At 32.5% G+C, this 24,197-nt stretch overlaps 1 protein-coding gene across 2 annotated transcripts in view; it reads right to left on the reverse strand.

Moving 5' to 3' along the window:
- Positions 1-11,254, reverse strand: part of LOC134693886 (exocyst complex component 8-like) — a 32,139-nt gene extending 20,885 nt beyond the window's left edge. For both annotated transcript variants that reach the window (XM_063554832.1, XM_063554831.1), the window contains exons 1-2: positions 11,150-11,254; positions 750-899 (exon numbers count right to left, since the gene is read on the reverse strand). In XM_063554832.1, coding sequence (XP_063410902.1) covers positions 750-899; positions 11,150-11,216 — 217 coding nt within the window. In that variant the 5' untranslated portion in view covers positions 11,217-11,254. The remainder of the gene's footprint in view (positions 1-749; positions 900-11,149) is intronic.
- Between the last annotated feature and the right edge of the window lie 12,943 nt (positions 11,255-24,197).

The raw sequence follows: 24,197 nt of genomic DNA on the forward strand, positions 1-24,197 counted from the left end.
ATACTTGATTTTCATAGGATTTTTTCAATAAAAAAAAATTGTATTAATGCATTGTGAAAACAAATATTTTTTTATGAAATTCCAGTCAGATATTCTCATGAATATCCTTTTTATATAAGATGCAAATTTTATTAAGTCTGATACAGATTTTTTGTAAGCATGACGTTTCAATTGAGGAACTACACAGGTATCAAAAGTCGTCATTATGAAGTAAAGGGACTGTTGTCAAAAGTCGTCATTATGAAGGAAAGGGACTGGTGTCAAAAGTCGTCATTATGGAGTAAAGGGACTGGCGTCAAAGTTCTTCATTATGGAGGAAAGGGACTGGCATCAAAAGGCGTCAATATGGAGAAAAGGGTTATTTTTTTTACAATTATTCTAAGTTCACATGGTTCAAGTGGAGATAATTACAGTAGACACTGCTGCAAATCAAGCAAAATTATAAGTTTAAACAAATTACAAAGCTTCAAAATTTGCAGTTTAATCTGTTTTTAATAAAGAGCACATCAAAAATAAATAAAATGCATAATAGCAATTTCATGGCATTGAATAAATCTTACTAGACATTTCCTTCACAATTTCTATGAAATATGAGTAATTTTTGTACACTTTATGTTTGAGAGTATTAAGCATTTGTTAAGCATATTAAATAAATCTTATTAGAAATTTCATTCACAGTATCTATGAACTATGAGTAATTTTTGTGCACTTTATGTTTGAGCGCATTACACATGTTAAATAAATCTTACTAGAAATTTCCTTTGCAGTTTCTATGAACTGTGAGTAATTTTTGTACACATTATGTTTCAGAGCATGGGCTGTCTCGTCAGATAATATCTGGATCTTCTGTTTCATGACCAACAACTGATCTTCTCCATTCTCTGCCTGTTTACTGACAACTAAAAAATAAATAAAACAAGAGGCTCTCAAGAGCCTGAATCGCTCACCTGAATTTTTTTGATTTAATCTCTCATCAATGATTATTTTGGCTTTTCAATTTATTTAAATGTTCTTTGAATCGTCCTATTTTCTTCAAAAGCAAAAAAAAATCATTTTCTCCTATGTTCTATTTTAGCCATAGGAGCTATGTTTCTTGACATACAAGGAAATGAAATATAAAATTTATACTAGATACTCTGAAACTCTGAAACTCATTTAGCCTAAGTTTGGCTGAAATTGATACAGCAGTTTCAAAAGAGAAGATTTTTTAAAGTAAGTCAACATGATGAACAAATTGTGAAAAAAGTCTTTAAAGGGCAATAACTCCTAAAGAGGTCAATTGACAATTTTGGTCAAATTGACTTATTTGTAGATCTTACTTTGCTGATCATTTTTGCTGTTTACAGTTTATCTGTATCTATAATAATATTCAAGATAATGACCAAAAACTGCAAAATTTCCTTAAAATTACCAATTAAGTGGCAGCAACCCAACAATTGGATGTTTGATTCATCTGAAAATTTCAGGGCTGATAGATATTAATCTAATGAACATTTTTACTCCATGTCAGATTTGCTCTTAATGCTTTCGTTTTTGAGATATAAGCCAAAAACTGCATTTGACCCCTATGTTCTATTTTAAGTAACGGCGGCCATGTTTTTTGACGGATCAAAAATCAAAGCACACACTTTGTGCAGGATAATCTAAGGAACAATCATGCTAAGTTTTAACCAAATCCATTCAGTAGTTTCAGAGGAGAAGATTTTTTAAAGTTAGCAAATATGATGAACAAATTGTGAAAAATTGTCATTAAAGGACAATAACCCCTTAAGGGGTCAATTGACAATTTTGGTCATATTAACTTATTTGTAGATCTTACTTTGCTGATCTTTTTTGCTGTTTACAGTTTATCTTTATCTATTATAATATTCAAGATAATGACCAAAAACTGCAAAATTTCCTTAAAATTACCAATTAAGTGGCAGCAACCCAACAATGGTTTGTTTGATTCATCTGAAAATTTCAGGACTGATAGATCTTGACCTAATGAACATTTTTACCATGTCAGATTTGCTCTAAATGCTTTCGTTTTTGAAATATAAGCCAAAAACTGCATTTGACCCCTATGTTCTATTTTAAGTAACGGCGGCCATGTTTTTTGACGGATCAAAAATCGAAGCGCACATTTTGTGCAGGATATACTAAGGAACAATCATGTTAAGTTTCATTCAAATCCATTCAGTAGTTTCAGAGGAGAAGATGTTTGAAAAATTGTTAACGACGACAGACGACGACGACGATGACAACGGACGCCAAGTGATGAGAAAAGCTCACATGGCCTTTTAGGCCAGGTGAGCTAAAAACATGTATAAATAAATCGTAGCAGAAATTTTCTTGGCAGTTTCAATGAACATGATGAACTGTGAGTAATTTTTGTACATATTATGTTTCAGCATGTTCAGAGCATGTGCAGTTTCATCACATTAAAAAAATTCTTTCTAGAAATACTATATATATATACTAGATCATTATTTTCATACAAAGCATACATATTTATATAATTTTAATTCAGTAACTGTATCTGTATATTTTCACAAACTGATCCAAGCCTAAATAGAGTGAATATTGATTGTTGCTATATATAATTATATATATATAGCTGTTATCTGCTCTATGGTCGGGTGGTTGTCGCTTAGACATATTCACCATTTCCTTTCTCAATTTTATATAAAAAAATAAAAAATAAATAAAAAAACATATATAAATAAATCGTAGCAGAAATTTTCCACGCCTAAATATATGAAATTATATGAAATTTATATTTCTATATATATATATATTTCTATTTTATATATGACTCGACGTCTAAACATCAGCCTCACAAGGTTTGATCTGTAAATTCGCCAGATTTGTTCTTCCCTCATCGGGATTTGAACTAGTGCTACTGAGATATTGTGACACCAAATTGTCTGCCCTGTATCTGACAAACAGGCATTTTCTAATTTTTTGGTAAAATGCCTGAAGGTCCATGACCATTTGATTTATAAAGCAATAATATATGTAAATGCTTAAACTGCTGATAAATCAATATTTGGTATGCACTTTGCCCATGAGAAAAAATGATACCATGCAGTTGGCCATGATTGTAAATTAATGTAATAATAAAAATGAACAGTAGATTATAGATAGCTCTGTCACTAGAAAAAAAACATAACTGTTAAGCATAAGGGCATATGGGCAGGAATTCGCTAGTGAAATTTTAGGGTCAATAGTGTTTATCCAGTTAAAAAATAAAGAAATCATGCAAATTTGGAGAATAAACATTGTTTAAATATCAAAGTGGGTTAGTCTTTATTGCCAAATGCAAAAAAATTGGATCCAATTGAAAAAATCAACAAAAAATCAGCACTTGTTAAGTGCTGGCAGTTGAAAACTGTAGACAAAAAGTGTGACATTTCTGCAGTGGCAAAACCCCTAGCCATATTTAGAATATGCCTGAAGAATTGTTCTACTATAATAGTTGAAAATCAACTGCAAAATGATCGGTCTATCATTTAGAAACCCCATTTTGTACAGAATCCGATTATTGCTGCAAATAAAATACGTTTGAAAATGGACAAGTGCATGTAACTTTTCGGGTCAACAAATGTTACATGCACCTTTTCATTAGCTGATTAGCTTTGGAAACAAGTTCTTGGTCCAGCATGGCAAATTTTGAAAGCTGTCAACAATGGGTACAATTTGGATTTCATGATTTTTATCAATCAACTGAAGTTTGAAAAATATAGAAGGTAAGAAAATTTATTTCATTTTCGTGTCAATACTACCCAATAATACTCATCTTTTTATAACAGTTGCATACTTTTTATAGTAAGCATTACCATAATTATTTTTTTCACATTTCAACCCACTGACAATTACATTAAAATGTGGCTTTGCCATCTTTCACACTTGGCATCTACCAGTGATCAAGCAGATGATCAGAGAGTGGGACCAGGTTAATTTGTCCTCACAATGAAGTGTTACATGCACTTTCTGTGTAAATTAGGTTCTTTGATAATGATGTGTGACTTGCTTTGCAATTTTGTCAAAAAATATAAGTTTATCTTGTATTTAAACAGGTTTGACCCTTACGATATCCATTTTATTGCTGGAGAGATTTCTGTACATAACATTGACACGAAAATATTTACCAAGGAAAGGTGTCTATGATACATGCAAAAGCTTTTTTTTGTACGGTTTGCCTTATCAATCTAATTTATTACATGAAATACCACAGATTAATTGCCAATTTGATTAACTAGTACTTGTATTCATTCTCAGCATTATAAAGATAACTGGCCACTTAATTTGAAAACATAAAATGTAACATTGACACCAGAATAAAAACAATATTACTTTATTACACTTAAAGCATAATTGGCCAGTGCATAATATTAAATCAAATGTAAATTTATGCTGAATTCTAAACAGAGAAGTTGTTGATCTTTCTTGATTTCTAGACTTTACAATATTTACTTGTAATTCTTATTGTTTAAAGGTATGTAACATTGACACATCTTCTGCGTCCAGGTTACATGCTACAACCTAATAAATGTGCATACAATTATTCAATCAATAAAATCTTGTTGAAATTTAAATTTGCTTCATTAAAATGATATTAAAGAAATAAATGAGTTTTAATTATTTGTGTTTATTTTTTTCCTGATTGACCAGCAATTTTTCCTCATCATTTGTTGGTGTTCCTGTCAATGTTACATACATAACCCAGAATTATAATGTTTTAAAAGCATTGATTTCCAAACCTCTGTTATGAGCTTTAAAATGAGTTTATCTGAGTTTATAAATGACTAACATCTGAAATATTGTCATCACACAATTTCTTTGATGCTCCTATGATAACTTTATGAGTAACATGGACTACGATTTTTGTATCAGGTCTTTTTTGTGTTACATGAGAAGATTTTACTGTGTTAAAATCAACAGTTTATCTAATTTTTAATATTCAAAGTTATTATTATGATACTTATTTTAAAAAATAATGTATAAAGTAAACCCAAATTAAACTTTTTTTTCATTAAGAAATTGTGTCTGTAACATTGACAGAGTCTATTATTTAGACTTTTACATGTTCAGGCCAGTGTTACATGCGTAAACAAAACTTACTGCCATATGGAGCTATTATCTTATTTTTATTTTACAAAATTAAAGCGTTTTCATGTTTTCCTGTTTAATTTGTCTTTTAACACTAGTTAGTAACATTGACAACAATATTTTGTGTCAAGATTATTTTATGTTACATGCAAAGGTATTACTTCCTTAAAGTCAGACATTTATATAACATTTTATAACCTAAATGATTAATTAGATATTACTGGGCAGCAATTATATTATTTCTCCAAAGTTGACTATTAAGCACACCACTTATATCTTCTGGTCTTCATGTATGTAACATTGACATACAACCTTTTACTTTCTGTCAATGTTACACGCATGAACAGAACTGATAACATTTACTAACTCCTTTGCTCTATAAAGAGATTATTGATAATTTAACTTGTTTTACCACCATCAAACTTCATCTTTATTTCTAAATATAAATATTCTTTATAGAAGTGTATTTTCTTCATTGACAACAAAATTGGTGTCGGTCTTGAAAATTTACATGCTTTTTTTAATAAAAAAAATCTACAGGCAATATAAACCAAAGAAAGAAAAAGATGATCAGCAATAAATGTGATGAAGAAAACTCTCAGGAAGATGCTGCAAAAAGATACTGTCCCTGACAACCAGTCAGATGGTGATGTCCCTGGCAGCCAGACAGATGGTGATGTCCCTGTCAGCCTGGAAGATGGTGATGTACATATCAGTCAATCAGTTAGTTGGTGATGTTCCTGTCAGTCAGTCAGTCTGTGATGTTCTTGTAAGCCAGTCAGAGGGTAATATCCCTGTCAGCCAACAGATGGTGATGTCCTAGTCAACCTGGCAGATGCTGATGTTCATATTAGTCAGTCAGTTGGTGATGTTCCTGCCAGTCAGTCATATGGGGATGTTCCTGTCAGCCAATCAGATGGTGATGTCCCTGTCAGCCAGTCAGATGGTGATGTCCCTGTCAGCCAGTCAGATGGTGATATCCCTTTCAGCCTGTCAGATGGTGATAACCCTATCAGCCTGGCAGATTATGATGTCTGTGTAAGCCAGTCTGATAAGGTCCCTATAAGTGAGTCAGGTGGTGACGGTCCTTTCAGCCAGTCAGATAGTAGTGTTTTTCTGTGTCAGAAAACCAGATGATGGTGACTGTGCATGCAGACATACTAGTGATCTCCAATTTAACTATTCTACAGCAGTGTAGAAGATAGTTATTTCAAAATCTTGTTTATTAATCCCTTTTCAATCACCAGTCAACACATGTATCATGTGTATTTACTGATGCTCATTATAGAAATCATGAGGAATTCAATTTGTAACTTTTTTTTTAAAATTGTTATGCCAATAATTGACATTCCAGAATATCTTTTGCATTATAAGAGGTTCAGGCTCCTTCTGATTTCAAAATAATAATAATAAACTCATCATGGATACCAGAATTGAAATTTTGTAGGCCAGAAACGCTTTTCGTTTACAAAAGACTCTTCAGTGACGCCAATGAAACAAAAAAGTAAAAGAAGGCCAAATAAAGTTGAAAACAGGACTATGGTCTAGTGGGTGTTGGTTTTCTCTTCTGAATTGTTTTACACTGGTCATTATGGGGCCCTTTAAATTGTGGCTTCCTGTAGTTTAGGTAACAAGTTTTCAAGATGAAATGGCATTGAAAAATCGAAACAAGATATTTTAGAGTTTCTATATTATTGTAAATTTTATAATCTATGCATGGATTTTGGTTCTGTTTGAGGGTAGATTAATTGTTGTTTTGTTTGTTTCTTTTTTCAGATAGATAGTTGAAGATGTTGGAGACAGAAAACAAGAAACAAGAAACTTGTTTTGAATGTTTGAAATAAAATTATTGTTTAAACCTTAAAAAGTTATCATAAATGTAAGATTAACCAGCAGAAATAAAACGAGATATGGGGTAATATGTCTATCAGACAACAACCTCAAAGATGAAACCCAAATTGTTCTTTATAGAAGTTATGTAAACGATTGAAAATAAGATTCTCAATAAATGCAGCTGTATCAACCTCTTGAAGATTTGTCCATGTTTTGTCTTGGTTTTTCATACTATTAGTTTTAAGTGTAACTGTGTCACATGAATGAGGGATACATGTAATCATTTTGTACCCTTACTTTGTCAGTATTAGTTATTGAGTGAGAAACTTGTGGATGCTGATGGTTGTGTGGTTGTCTTCTTATCAATCTCATCCCTGTGCATAAAAAAAACGGTTGCTTACTTATTGATATAAAAATGTTTCATGTTGTGGAAATTTTGGATGACTCCTTCATCAATTGATCTATCTTTGGTCTTAATTTTATTTTTCTGGTTATTTTGATATTTGAATATCTTTTAATTTAGCCTTCCATAGTGTACCACCATGAACAAGCATAACTTCTGGTATAGTTAAAAAAATATGTCTGCTGTCTGAAATTTAGGTGAATGGTTTTGGTATTAACCACTATTTAAATAATATCATATATGAGAAATGTGGCAGTATTATTGTTTAATTTACATTCAGATGGTTGTTTGGAGGCTTTTTATATCTTTTAAGGTCAATTCTGGCATGGTTCATTATTCATATTTTTTGTGTCCATGTTACATGCAACATTTAAGTCACTATTTTATGACAGAAATGAGATAATTGCAAAAATATTAATACAATTTTTTAATGTGAGGGTAACACAATGAAAAAGAGCCTTTACATGTTCAGAAAGAAAATGATTCTTACTGTATTTTTTCTCTTAAACATTGCATGTAACATTGACAGAAAAGTAGAAGAAACTTGTTTTCACAAAATTTCTGAAAGAAATGAAAATATACATTTTAGAGTTTTGAAGATAGACAATGTTTTGTGATCAATATATATGATATTGAATGTTGAATAAGTTAAGGAATCATTAATCTCAATTTGGAAAAAGTGTCCATGTTACATGCTCTAAATTCATTATTTGCTTTGGTTCCAAACTGACGCAAGTTTAAAAATGATTTTTTTGGTTACAAATAGAAGGACACCATTTGTAGCAATAATTTGTAAAAAATTTAGAAGCTTATAATGATTTTTATTTTTTTCTTACAATGTCACACTAAAGGAGCATTAGCGAATTCCTGCCCATATACAACAAGCACAGGGACACAGTTTACTTTGTTTGTTTGTGATAAGGTATAGGTAAGATAAAGAGGAACACTTACATGACTTATGGGCAATACTGCAAAATCTCCTTATTTTTGTTTAAATCATCCAGACTGACGACAGGCCTCAAGATGATTTGAGGGTAGCAGCGGAAACGTAGCTCTTAGGTCTGTCATTATGTTATTTTTTTACTATTTGTGGACCATCTTAAATAACATAAGGACCTAAGGTGGGTCTCATTGGGGTCTAAGCGTGACGCAGGGTTGCTGATTTTTCGTAAGCGTGAAAGTCAAATTATTGTGTCATGAAAATGGGAAATGAGGTCTTGCGGGACCTGGGAAATGACCAAAAAAATGAGAATTGCTTACGTAAGCGGGATACAGGAATTTGACAAGTGGGATCTGGGATTGGATCCCCCCAATGAGACCCCCCTAAGAGCTACGGTTCCACAGCTAATTTGAGGATAGAGCATAGAGGGGGGTAAAGGGGGGTCCCCAACACAGAAACACGTGAATTAAAAACATGAAAAACGTAGCACAGAAAATAAAAATCGGGAAAAACGAAGCACGAGAAATAAAATTGCAAATATAAGGTCAAAAGTACTTGAAAATATTACTCTGTTGTACTTGGAGATAGGCAGTCATTATTAATGGCCATGACGACCCTGTGAACACTTTATGTGTAGTCATTCTATCGATTTACATCCTGGGAACACATAATTCAAACAATCTTGGGACTGACTTTGAATTTGACCAGGTTTACTATTTAATGAAATGCGGGGAAAGCATGCACGAGAAAATAAGACTACCGACACGAAACACGGAAAATAAATCAGGGGAAACACAAAGCACGCACGTCGAACCAAACACGAGAAAACGAGAAATAAAACGTCAAAACACGAAAACACGTGAAATAGAAAGGCCAAAAACGTTGCACGAAAATAACCCTTTACCACCCTCAGCATAAGCACAGGTACTTGTGGACAGGATACCCTTTGGATGCCCCTGAGTGGGAATATCCAGAATGACCCCCCATGTAGTTTAATTTTGATTTATTTTTTATTAAACGTTTATTTAAATTGTTTTCACTGGGAATATACATGTATGTCGATTTTTGCCAGTTGACTGATATGTATAGACATGATAGAGAGAGAGGATATCAGTCGACTGGCAAAAATCTCAAATGCTGTTTGCTCTCTATATACAACTGTAGCTTAATATTTATATATTTTTATTTTAAAATTAATTGAAGGTTAACTTTCGTCAACAAAAAGATAATTTCATGAATAATTTGTTATTTTGAAGAACGTGATATATTGTTTTAAAATTACTTAATTTCATTTGAGGTGACTTATAGGTCCATTGGGCCGGGTGTATTGATATTTATCATATATTGTATATTTATAATCTGTACATATTTACACATGTCACTATAATAAATATTTTACTTACTAACTTACTTACTTACTTTATACATATCAGTCGACTGGCAAAAATCTTAAATGCTGTTTGTCAGTAACTTCGACATACATTCCCAGTGAAAACAATTTAAAATTAATGTTGAATTACTTGAATTTTATACTGGATTTTATAGACAAAAATACAAATGTTTTTCTAAAAAGCTTTATTTTTTAAGCTGATCTTTCAAAGTAGTTATAATCCAGAAGAAAGAAAAAAACATTACTTTAACTGTACCTTAAGTTGAATATCTATATCCAAATTATCCAAATTAAAGTAATTAATGCTGTAATCCATGATCACAAAATGAAATTGAATGCTATGTTTACAATTGTTGAAAGCCATGTGCTTTTTGGCGGAAAAATTCGGGAACAGGAAACGGTTACATTTCATTGTAACTTGTTATTTATAAAAAGTAAGAATTTCATTTTGGAAATCATTTTGATTAACTGCTAAAAATTAAATTCAATAATAATCGGTAAAAGTTTAAAAAAGTCAAAGGAGACAACAAAGCAAATCTGCCATGGTATTTTTTAACCAATAGATATAGGAAGATGTGGTGTGAGTGCCAATGAGACAACTCTCCATCCAAATAACAATTTAAAAATTAAACCATTATAGGTTAAAGTACGGATATACACCTTATTGCTATTTAGTCCATTCCTGGAAAAACAGTCATTTATACAACTTCCTGTTTAGGTCACTCGGGCCTAAAATGGAGGTCATCAGCAGTGAGCTGAGGGAGGAAAAACTTTAGAAAGTGATCATCAAGAAACTTTGATAAAGTATGATCCACTTTTTTCAAAATTAAAATTGAATTAAAAAAATATTTTGTTTGAAGTATTTACGGTAGTTTAAACAGGTCTCATTAAAAAGTATCATGCACGGTGAATTGTTTAAACAGGGTCCCAGATATCATCGACTGGATGAAAAAGTTGTATAATTTAAGAACTTATCCGGAATGGAATAAATAGCGATTAGGTGTATAGACAGGGAACATTAGCTGCAAAATGGTCATTGTACTTTTAAATTATATACATTTTACAGACTTGAGAGGTATTGAGTGAAAGTAAATTGCATACATCATTAAACACCATTTAAATGCATTTAAATAAGTTGGTTTGAGTTAGCAGTGGTACGAGTTTGCATTGGTACGAGTTTTTGTAAAGTGGTACGAGTTTACAATGGTATGGGATAACTATAATTCTCCACAAGTACCTGCGAGCTAGTCCAAATAATTATGACGTCTGGCAAGGCTATTTTATTATTTTTCTGGGACGCCTTCCTACGTTGTAGGCAGGCGTCCCAGAAAAAAATTAAAATAGCCTTGCCAGACGTCATTATTATTTGGACTACCTGTGAGCATAAGAGGATGTCTACACACCCTCATAAATTTGATATGAAAACAATAATTTGTACTGCATTGTTTGGAAATTTAGACCCTCACAGACATCAACTGAATTAACATACAATGATCTGGATCAAAATCCTGTTTTGATAATACTCTTGCCAGTCCATGTTCCACTCGACCTTCCATATTTGCAATTTTCAACAACAGTCAACACGAATAGCTTCCCCTTACGGTCTAACTAATTAGAAACAAGAAGAATTTAAGCGACAAGAAGCGACAAGAGCACTATTTAGCCACAAGAAAACAAATTTAGCGACAAGAAATTTAATATTCTATTAATAAATTTAAATTTATAGAAAAAGTCAATATATTAGTATTAAGCATCACACATGTTTGAAGTGACGAATAACTTATTGCTACAATTATTTGAATGAACCTCGTATAGTGATATAATCCCGATTCATTCAAGAAATTGTATAGTAAATCTTACTATACAATCCTTGGGAATTTCTCGCTACATTGAAGACCTGTTGGTGACCTTCTGTTGATGTTTTTTTATTTGGTCGGGTTGTTGTCTCTTTGACACATTCCCCATTTCCATTCTCAATTTTATTTTTTTACAGAGTTTGTCTTTAGTGCCGTGTGGAGGCTTTAGAGTGCCTCACCGTGCTTCATGTTTATGTTCTTATAATATACTAGATTATGGAGTGTGTGTCCGAGCGACTTCAAGGACTGACTTCACATTGCTGGTGTATATTCTGAGCTTTGTTTTCAGACTGATTGACATTCTCTTCCATATGGGCTGTAGTTGGCAGAATGCATATCTGGCTTTGCTTATTCTAGCTCTTATATCTTTTGCTGTTCCATTGGTGTTACTTAGCATGCTTCCAAGATATGTAAAGTCCTCAAACTCTTATATGATGTTATTTTCCAAGTACACTGGTTGTATTGTGTTACTGCTGGTGTTGATGAGCTTGGTCTTCTTCTCATTTACAGTCAGTCCTATACTTTGTGCTGTTTCATTCAGTCTGGTGGTTTTGTTCTGCGGTTGTTTCTGTTGCTGGAAAGTAGACAGATATCATCAGCAAAATCTAAATCCTCAAGAAAAAGAATTCATGGTCCATCTGATGCCTGTGATTTCATTACTTAATGTTGTTCTCATACACCAATCTATTGCAGTAATGAATAAGATAGGAGAAATTACACACCCTTGTCGTACTCCAGATGTTACTTGGAACCATTCTGACTGTTGACCGTTATGTAATACACAGCATTCATAGTTGTTGTAGAAAACTTGTATTAAGGTGATTATTTTAAAAGGTACACCATATGCTCTAAGGATGGCCCATAAGCAACTTCTGTTAATACTGTCAAAGGCTCTACGAAAGTCAATGAAATTTCATAGGACTAGTTTGTTTTGCCACTCTATACTTTGCTCTATTATATTTCTGATTGTAAATATATGGTCGATACATCCTCTTCCTGATCTAAACCCTGCCTGATCTTTCCTCAGAATTTCATCTATAGCATCATCTATTCTGTTTAAAAGTACTCTCAGTAGTATCTTGCTTGGTACTGACAGCAAAGTTATACCACGCCAGTTGTTGCAGTCACTTTGGTCTCCTTTCTTGAGTAGTTTGATTAAAAGACCCTTTGCCCAATCATTTGGAATAGTGTCATGCCTCCAGATATGTTTAAACAGTTCATGAAACATGGTTGTACTTGTTTCTATGTCTTCTTTAAGCATTTCAGCTGTTATTGCATCTAAGCCAGGTGACTTCCCGTACTTGAGTCTAAGTATTGCCTTCCTGATCTCATCCCTTGATACTTCCCCAATATCGATGTCTAGTTCCATTCTAAACTGTTCTATAACTGGAACATCTGCCTGGTGTTCAGCATTCAATGTTTCTATAAAGTGTTCAGTTTTTTGACTTTTTGAGGCTAGTGTTTTACCATCCTTGGACTTACATGGTACGGTTATCTTCCTTCAATTATTCGTAGTTTGGTGTGTTGGTGATTTTACTTTTTCATACAACGACTTTACTTAAAACAGTGAATACATTATCTTAAAAATATTCTTTATATTTAATAAAAACCAGGCAATTCCTTTCTTCTTTACTAATGCTTAATTTCTTCATCGATCTATCAGTATAAGAAATAAAAAAAGAAAATCACTTTATTACTGCCGTATATGTATAAAAAAAATTGATGTCAATGCATCTTTTTATCAGAGACATATAATACATGTATTATATGTCTCTGTTTTTATATAATAATATATTTATTTGGAATCAGTTATAAGTCTAGTATCAAACAATTATTTTATAAGTTTTTCTTGTCGCTAAATTATTCTTCGTGTCGCTTCTTTTCGCTTGTTGTCCCTTCTTGTCCTTAATTAGTGCGACCCTCCCGATATCATTCCACAGTATGTGAAGAACTTTCTGATTGGACACTATTTTTTGTCAAAAAAAATCTAATTGGCTAAATCCTTTCGTACTTTCGGTTTTATAATATTGGCAAGTTGCGACAGTCGAGAGAGAAAAAAGGCCGCAAGTAAGAAATATCACATACATGTCAGCGTTACCCAATATAAACACGTGCATGCAAAGTATTATTTAGTAATGCTTTTGATATTTTGATGCCCGTAATTTCGTCAAGAAAAATGTAATTCAGATTTTTCAACTTTCACTTTCGTTTCGTAGATTTCCCCCAAATTATACATTTTCTTGGAAATGTCAGACAGTTCGATCAGTACATTGAAACAAATGGTATTCAATGTAGCGATCACAGTTACAGGTTCTTTATTTTTTTTGAATGCTTGCTTAAGTTCAGCTTAACTTTTTTTTTTGCTTTTAAAACCAGATACGGTTCAGCCATTTTTGCATTTTTCTAGTCCAAATAATTATGATGCTGGCAAGGCTATTTTTTTTATACTTTAATTTTCCCCATTCAAATGCATCAGACTTGCCAACTTTCACAGATCAGATTTTTAAGGGTTATAATTTTGGCTGTGTTTCTGTGAGCACTGTTTTTTAGTCTTAAAATACTAGTGGTATCAGGTCCGTTCGCGCCAAATATACTTTCGCACCCTACACGTTCGCACCTCGCACGTTCGCACCCGAGGTCCGTAGTGTTCTCCTTTTTTCACTAAGGTAAGGTTGGTGTTTAGAAAAAAAACACTTGCAACCGGGTGATTTTTTTAAACATTTTCAACCGGGTTTATTATTTTCAGTTTTACTGTGGGTTGGGGTCACAAATAGAAGGATAAGTATTGTATTCACATTTAATGGAAATGAACCATTCTTCTGCTTTCACTGCTTGCCTTTCATTAAATGATTTGACAAATTAGTTTTGTGCATCTCGGATAGCAGATCACAATGGCTTTTGTAGGACTTCCTCCTCCTACGAAGTCTGCTAATGCATGGCCTATCGAACCAAGTTTCTGTCCTGTTCCTCGCTTTAGTGCTGTATTTTTGGCACAGAGAACAGTAATATCCTTCTGTGACCGATTATCCATTTAAAGTCCTGTTCATATTTATCACCACCCCTCAAATGAGGGGTAATCGTTTAATGTAATGACTATCCCTTTTATGAGGGATACATTTAAAGAGAAGCAGATGAGGGATAACCTCTCCATGTAATGACTATCCCTTTTATGTAGGGTACATTTATAGAGAAACAATCTTTTTTAGTTTTTATCATTATGGCAATCTTTTAAAAAAGTTGTACCAAATAAAACGATTTCCCCCTTTTAAGCTAATAAATCAAAATTTTTCTTTTTTTTTTCTTCAACGGTAATATGACCCCTTGCTTGATGGACATCCCTTATTTAAGGGATATCTCTCATTTTGGATTGTTCCCAACTTGTTATCTTCGCGATCGCCTGTGTGCCTTTTCTGTTGTTTTGATACTTTTTTCAATTTCAACAATTTCAATTCAACTATCCGTTTTAGTTGACTTATATGGCTGATAATTTTTCTTATCACCATCGTCATCTGCCTTTCCATTCCCCCGATTGATTAAAGAAAACATTGAAATTAGACGATCCGCCATTTTTGTCACTGAAAACAAACTGCGAGGCGCGATAAGTATTCCGGAATTTGAAAAAAAAAATCCGACCACCTCATAAAATGGAAAGGTGGTTGGCTTTGAAAATAAGGTGGTCGGCACACCTGGCTTAAATGCCGAATGGAAAACACTGGTCCGTTCGCACTCTACACGTTCGCGCCCAATTTTATTTCAAATTCCAGTTGAATAATTGGAAAATCATGATTGTTGTTTTTAATTGCTTTGATGTAAATATTGAATGTATTTATAGCTTGGTATGAGTAAAAGTTTGAATATTTTAAATACAAAACACAAAAGATAATAGGGCTCTTCACAGTTAGTTCGGCCATGTTGGATAGGGGGCAGATTTTTTCGAAAGAGGTGGAAATAGTATGAATGTATGGGAAATCATATGTGTGTTTCCAAGCAACTGCTCTGTTTCTATGATGTTTTCCTGTATTTTTGCCCCCTATCCAATATGGCCGAACAAACCGTGAAGAGCCCTATTATTTTAACAGCTTGGTCCCATTGATCTGAAACAATGAAATAATAAAATATAGCAATACACTATTTTATAAACCAAAACGTGATAAAATTTATTCAACCCACAAAAAAAACCGTAGTCAGATTCTCACTTCATTTTGAAACAAGCCAATGAAACAAAGTTATAGGCAATATACACTAAACAAAATATGATATAGTGTTATTCAGCACAAAATCAAACGTTGACAGATTCCCATTTTAATTAGAAAGGAATAATATTTTTTTTAACAATTCACTCTCAAAAACATGATAAAGATTTATTCAACACATAAAAAATGCTGTCTCGTTTTATTTTGGGACAATGAAATCAATTATACTTTTAAGAATACTACTTGCCAAACCTTGATTACAAAGTTATTAAAATAACACAAAAACAATTAAAATTGGGCGAGAACATGTAGGGTGAGAACTGACTTTGGGTGCGAACATGTGGGGTGCGAAAGTGAAAGGGGGCGAACATGAGTGGGTGCGAACGTGAGTGGGCGCGAACGGACCCAGATTCTAAAATAGTCTCATATTATCTTCTTTTTTTCTTTTGGTAAAGTACTAATGATGAGCTTATAAGCCTTGATTTCTTTTATTTGTATGATTCTTGTAAATATTTAAAAATTGACAAATAATAGAAAAATGGCATTAAAAAATAAAATATACAAACTGAAGACCCCCTTTCCCCCCTTCAAATATCTTCTTATCTTTGAACAATGACTCAAAAGACCTATTCCTTTATATCCTAAATTTGAAAGGATGAATTCAGATTTTGATTTAGTCTATCAGATTTAAAGGGAAACTTCGCAAAAAAAAAAAATATTAATATTATGCTCATTCTGTATAAAAATGCTCAAATTCATAGCTATTAAAGTTTTATTCTGCTACATAAGCAATCACCATCGATTTTAAATTTAGAGTATCAATTTTCTGTGTTCGGCCGTTTTGTCTTCTTTCCCGATTAATAACAACGATATGTCTATAAACCACAAAGGAACAAAACTACAGTAGCCAATGTAGTCGTTATTGCGTGTCAATATCTTTTCAGTTGTACTGTTGTTTTATCTGACTAACTAACTTGATACGGAAAATATTCTTATTTTTTTAAATTACCATGGTCTGTTGTTTTTTAAACTGTTAATATTGGAATTTGGTAAAAAGTCAAAGTTAAAATCATAAATAAGTGTTCCGTAAAAATTCTTTTCGAAAATCTAATTTGTTCATATAAACTTTTTTCAAATAAATTCTGATCTTCCCTAATCTGATCACCAGCAAGGCTAAAGGTATTACTTCCAAAGGTGAGGGGTGTGAGGTGACACATCCAGGTATTCAAGCAATTTCTTATTGGGCTTGCAAGTTCATGCATCGTTTCACTTCTGTAGGTATTGATCAGTGTACACGGCCGATAACTTACAACTTTCCATTTTGAACTATCAGATGTATAATATACAATAATAATAATAATATAATAATAATTCTTTATTTAAAGAGGGTTACACAGTTAGCTATAAAGCTAATCTTCCTTGAGGCCCTGATAAAATGCAATGAAATATAACAAACAATTACAAAATATCAAACAGACACACATACATTAATAATGAAATAAAAAAGTATACAATTTTCAAAACAGGTAAAAATTACAAATTCATATATATATGACATATATATATAGTAATAACATCAACAATAACAAGTTTGAGTAAGTGTGTGAAAATTATTATGCATATAAAAAACACACAGCTTCTTAATCATGTTAATGTTCCAACCAGTAATTTTTTAAATCTTTTTTGAATGAGCTTGTACTTGATGTTGATTTTTCAGGGATATTGGTAAATTATTCCATGAAATAGTTCCTGAATATATAAAAGATTTCTTATAAAGCTCCGTTTTGGCTTTTGGAACTTGTAAATTTTTGTAAGAGGCATTTCTCAAATAACATTGGTTTATTTCTGGCATTTCTTTAAATTTTTCAGTGAAATATACAGGGGCTTCATTTTTAAGGCATTTCTGCATCAAAACTGATTTGTGGTATGAGTTTCTGTTCCCCATCCAAGCTGTTTAAACAGTGGAGCTGATGATGAAAGTAGATAAGCATCTAAAATAATTCTTGCAGCCCTTTTCTGCAATTTTATTATTCTGACTTAGCACAACCAGTCCAAATAATACAACAAAAATCTATCAGTGGGAGAATATAAACATTATGAAATAATTTTCTTAGATCAATATTTAGAAATTTCTTGATTTTAGAGAGTAAAAAAAGTCTAGATGAAATTGATGAAAATAAGTAATTAATATGGCCTGTCCAGGACAGATTAGAGTCAATTCTAACACCTAAAAATTTTTCAATTGATGATTTGTGAAGAATATTATTATCAATAGTTAGAACTGGTTCTGCTTTTGTCTTGTACCTATAACCATACATTTCGTCTTATCTGAATTTATGAACATGATATTTTCATGACTAGTTTCCGCCATGATGATGAATGTTAAGTTTTCTACTGGAGTAAGTAAGGAACTGCTCGTGATAGATCATTGATATTTTGTATGGAGATGTCTTAATTTATCAGTTTGTCAAAAATTATGAGGGCACCCACTAGGTCATGGATATAAGAAGATGTGGTATGAGTGCCAATGAGACAACTCTCCATTCAAGTCACAATTTGTAAAAGAAAAAACATTATAGGTCAAAGTACAGTCTTCAACACAGAGAATTGGCTCACACAGACAGGGTTTCCCCTGAGTCAAGTATTTTTTTCGCCACCTCTTTCGCCTAAACAATATACTGTTTGCCACTTTATTATTTTTTTCGCCAAGTAACACAAATTTTAAATATTCTATTTTAATTTTAATTTTTTTTCCAGCCCCCCCCCCCAAACCTATATAAGAAGTGGTTCTTATAACAAAACAAATTGAAATTGATCCCTTGTGCAAGGTTTAGTCATTACATTGAAGGGTTTTTCTCATTCCAACCTTTTGAATAGATTTCATATTAAAGGACAGTTTTCTTGTCTAGACCATCGTAAATAAGTAAAACTATATGCTTAAAACACATGTGTCACTGAAATGACTTAATAGTACCAACTCAAATCAATGATCTATATGAAAGTTAAATAGACAATAGACAATATTTCATTCGCACAAACACATTTACATTTAATGGTTATGGCATACAAAATTAAGACAATAAACTGACAAAAGTTAAATGATAAAGTTTTAAATCAGAGACCTTTCTTGCTTTTGAATATTTTTTGTCATAACAACAGTTTTCTTTTGTGGAAAGAGAGGAAGCGTTAAGATTTTGCTTCTGACACAAGCGTCGCAAAGTGGTTAATAAATCCCTTTTGAGACATGTGACAGAAGCCATTTAACCATATCATTTTGTCATATCATACAATCATGACAATCAACACCTTTATTAATTAGTTCTTTGATGTCGATAGCTATAAATGTAATCAGCTGATTATTAATTTTCTGTCAAAATTTTAACGGCCTACTTCGATTCGTCCAACTCGGGTTAACTCTAGTTGAAAGGTCAGTGCTAATGCGCATGTGCGCAACCGTTCCGAATCGAAGTAAAAACTCTTCCATGGAGTTGTCTATTATAATGGAGGTGAAAATTTTGTTTTTTGCTGAGTGAAATAAAAAAATATTACACAGTGTTTCACAAAGAAAAGTTCTGATCTTGTTTGCTTTTGAAATAGTTTGTGAGTTAAAAAAAAATCGTTCAAAGGAAAACAATTAATTTGTATTTTATTTCTAACCACCACTGACAGCTGATAATAAACTCATCATAGATACCAGGAATAAAATTTAATATTTACGCCAGACAAGCGTTTCGTCTACAAAATACTAATCAGTGACGCTCGAATCAAATTTTTATAAAAGGTCAAATAAAGTATGAAGTTGAAGAGATTTGAGGACCAAATCTACACATGAACAATATTGGCTGATTCCGAAATACAGGCAACAATAAATTCCCCTTGTCAGCTTTTTTCTTCGGCTGTATTTTGTCAAATACCAGTTTATTTGTATCACTTTTATTTGTTGCAACTACTTGACGCCATCTTGAAACTCGACTAAACCTGCCCCGACCCAGGGTTGATGTCGAGTTAACTCGGGTAGGTTCAAAAGGTCAAACTCGGGGGGTTCTGATGTCAGTTGAGTAAACTCGATAGACTCTCCTAGCCCAAGTTGGACAAATCGAAGTAGGCCAACGAGTTCAAGGTGAATTCCGAGTATTGTCTGATCGGTAAAGTCAGAGAAACCCGAAAAAGTAAATAAACAAGATGGCTGAAAATAAATCTTTATATATATTTTTTCGCCAAATTCTTTCGCCAATGACGAATTTTAATCGCCACAATTATTATTTTTTTGCAAATTGCGGCTGCCAGCGTAAACCTTGCACACTCACTAACAGACAGAACAATAAGCTATAAAGGACCCCAAAAATGACTAGTTTGAAACCATTCAAACTGGAACACCAACGGTCTAATCTACTGTGAAAGTACTTTAATTCGTGGGTATCAATTTTCGTTGTTTGAGCAATATTAACATGTTGGTGGATTTTAGTTCTCTAAAAAAAATATTTAAAAATTAATTAAAGCCTTTAGAAATGAAGGTTACAAACAGTCTGGATTGAGGAAATTGCTAACGCTCAGGATGAAATTCGAATATCACGGCCCAGGCCATGTGTAAATTTCCAATAATCTATAGCTTCCATGAATTATTTCTGAAACAGATTATAAACACCATCAAATGTATTAATTAGTCCATAAACATGTCACCTAAAGAAAACAGTAACATAAACAAATACTATAAATGTATCTTGAATTGTCAAATAATTCTGATCAAAATCAAGCCCAGTATTATTATTTCACATATGTGTACGAGAACAATGAGGATATAAAATGAACACTTTATTATTCTAGCATCTTCATCGACCAAAATATTTTTTAAGAGAATTAAAAGATCAAAAGTTGTACAGTTTATGTTATTAAACATGTTAAAGATAAAATGAGTATAATCCTGCATGTTCTGTGACTGCTATTTGGCTATCAAAGTATTCTCAGATTTGACGTTATTCAATATATTCTCTAGATCATATCAGTAGTAAAACCTACCTATGAGGATCTGTCCATGTGTTGATTTGGACAATGTTTTTTTTATTTCATTGGACACTTAAATTCTTTGATAAAGTAATCCACGAAAACCATGAAAAATTGGTACCCCATGAATAAAAGTACTTTCACAGTATATATATACAAAATGAGAAACAAGAAACACTTATCAACCACATAACCAAACAACAACTACTGAACACCAGGTTCCTGACTTAAGACAGATGCAAACAAGTGCAGCGGGTTTAAACATTTTAATAGATACCAACCTTCACCCTTACCGGAAATAATAGTGTTACATCACAGCATTGAAAGACACACTATAAAAAAACAATTGAAAAGGCTTATCTCAATTAAAAGACATATAAACATAGGTGAACATACACTGAATGAATAAATTTGATCTATGACACAATGTAAATACAAAATCAGTAAAATAAGGGATGAATAAATAAAGTCAACAGTAGTATACAGCTGTGAACTGTAAAACAATTACAACATCTAAACCATCACTTTGATCAAACAATCTTGCTGCCAAATAGAATATATAACAAAGGTAAAAGAAAAAAGTTTTGGCTGTAAGTTTAACAGTTTGAATGTAAAATGTTCTAGTCTTCTTTTGTTTAAGAACAAAGTAGAATACAAATGATTCCTTTCATGTAAAGCAAATATTAATCAATAATGCTGATCATTCTGATCATCTAATTGAACAAACTAATTTCAAATGGTGTGGCTTAATGTGTGGTTCTTTTGTCATATAGGTTGGCTCCAACTCGACTGATTTCTTTTGCAGATTGGTATGATACCTCAAGGGGTATACAGTTAGGTATAATATGATATGTTGTTAGGTGATTGAAGATTATGAAATGAGTGGAAAATATAATAGCAATGACCAGTCTGAGCTAGCAGGGATTCATACAAAATCTGAACATAAAGCAAGTGATACAAACCAAACATCTGCTCAAGCTAGTTCAAAGCATGGTCAGGCAAAAACACCAAGTCGTCAGAATTCACAAAATGATAATACACAGGCTTCAAGTCAGAAGAGAGAATCATTCAGTGTTCCACAACAAAATAGTAACCAAAGCAAAGGTCCTAGCTGTCAGAATTCTAAGATAGATGTTGAATCTTCATCTCAGGAATTACAGGCATCATCTGGACAAGACAAAAGGGGAAATCCAAGATCAGGTCAAGCTTCAAGACAAAATAGTAGAGAGGATACAGCTTCTAACAAACAAAATAGAATCAACATAAACCAAGAAGAAATTAGAGATCATGATTCTGAAAAAAATGTTCAGGATGATAAAAATATAAGGAGATCACATTTTGGGGAAGGGCCTGTTCAGGCTTTTGATAATAACATTGAAAGTCCCAAAACTGATGAGGATAAAGATAGTGATGATGAGGCAAGATGGGTTGCACCATCCACAGGTATATTTATGTTACTAGTGTTTTGTTATACATCATGTATATACATGTACACTTGTATTTATATTTAGGATTTCAGGCCCTGATTTTATACGCCTGTTTACAGGAAGTATTATGGTATATCCTTGACAGTCTGTCCATCCTACTGTTCATCTGTCCGTCCATCCGTCTGTCCATCTGTCTTGTCTGTTGTCAACATGTAGGACATTATCTCAAAACCACTTGAATAAGCATTAAACTTGGGTTAATTGTTAGTATATATCTATTTATGTAAGCTCCCTTTTGTTTTTAATAAAATTATTTCGAATTACCGTTTCCAAGTTTTGGAGTTTTATTAATTAAAAAGGGGTATTTTTTCCAGTTTTCAGACAATAACTCAATAATAATTTCACCAACTTGCTAGAAACTTTGCATGGTGAACTGTTTAATTTTATGGTCATGAGCTCCCTTTTGATTTTATAAATTTTAGAGTATTTATAACATTTTTGATTTATTGGGTTTTATTCATTACAAAAAGTGGGATTTTCCTGTTTTTTGACAATAACTCAAAAATGCTTTCACCATTTTTTATGGAAATTTGGTAAAATTGTCTATATACATCTATTCTTGTAAGCTCCCTTTTGTTTATTTTAAATTAAAGATTTAATGTTTCTGAGTTATGAGATTTTAATGATAAAAAAGGGGTGATTTTCAAGCTTTTGACAATATCCTTAAAGTGCGTAGAGTAGTTTTCATTGATCTTTGATGACTGATTTATATGGCCCAAGACCAGAATTAATGACCCCGCTTTTCGTTGTTCACGAATATAGTTCCCCTTAATTATAGTGTATTTTTTCTTTATTTTTTTTCTTTCCCTTTCTCATTCATTTCTTAGCTTTTCTGGGGTGGAAATGAAAGAAGAGAGCTGAAATAAACTTTTGGATGTTTTATTTTAACTGATTGTAATAAGGAAAGAGTGATTAGGCCAGGTGCAAAAAGGTTATATTTACATGTTTCGGAACATCTCTAGACTTGCCTATAGGGGTATGGATGTGTATTGGCCAAATTTGTATGATGTAAAGGTGCAATTTGTCTGAAAATTGCATATATTTTTGGACTTGTACTGTACATTACACACACAAAAAATTAGACAAAAACAATAGGCAATTTTTTTTTAATGTGACACAATGTTATAAAGAAATGATACTAGAGGAATTAATTGTGGTCTCGGGCCATATCTTTTAAGATAACCTCCCTTTAGGTCAGTAATATTTGTTGTATAGAAGGATTGTAAGCTGTATATGTCTGCCTGGCATGGTTCATTTGACCTTGACCTAATATTCATGGTTCATTGGTCATTATGTTTAGTTATCTTGGTTTAGTCTTAGAAACTGTTAGCAATAGGTCAACTTTATTTAGTGTATTGAATGATTGTAAGGTGTTCATGTATTTTTTGTTTGGTTTATATGACCATGACCTATTTTTTTTGGATCATGTTAAGTTTATGTGATAGTTGTAGTAAAGCTTTTTAGCTCAAGGGAGCTTTTCTTTTCACTTTGCATTGTCGTTAACTTTTACAAAAATCTTCTCCTTTGACATGTCTGAAACAACTGGTCCAAATTTAACCAAACTTGGCCACAATCATCATTGGTGTGTTTAGTTAAAAAAATGTGTCCGGTGACCTGGCCTGTAAACCAACCAAGATGGCAGCCATGGCTAAAAATAGAACAAAGGGTCAAATGTAGATTTTGGCTTATATATCTGAAACCAAAGCATTTAGAGCAAATCTGATGCCAGATTTTTTTATGCGACCACAAAAATTGATTTTTTTTTGGTCATTATTATTGGTATCACGTTGGCATCTTCGTCTTTGTTGTTGTCTGAAGTCACTTGGTTTTCACACTCTAACTTTAGTAAAAGTTTAAATAGAAATCTATGAAATTTAAACACAAGGTTTATGACCATTAAAGGAAGGTTGGGATTGATTTTGGGTGTTATGGTCCCAACAGTTTAAGAATTAGGGGCCAAAAAGGGCCCAAATAAGCATTTTTCTTGGTTTTCCCACAAT

This window comes from Mytilus trossulus, chromosome 12, assembly GCF_036588685.1.
Source record: "Mytilus trossulus isolate FHL-02 chromosome 12, PNRI_Mtr1.1.1.hap1, whole genome shotgun sequence".
Taxonomy (NCBI): domain Eukaryota; kingdom Metazoa; phylum Mollusca; class Bivalvia; order Mytilida; family Mytilidae; genus Mytilus; species Mytilus trossulus.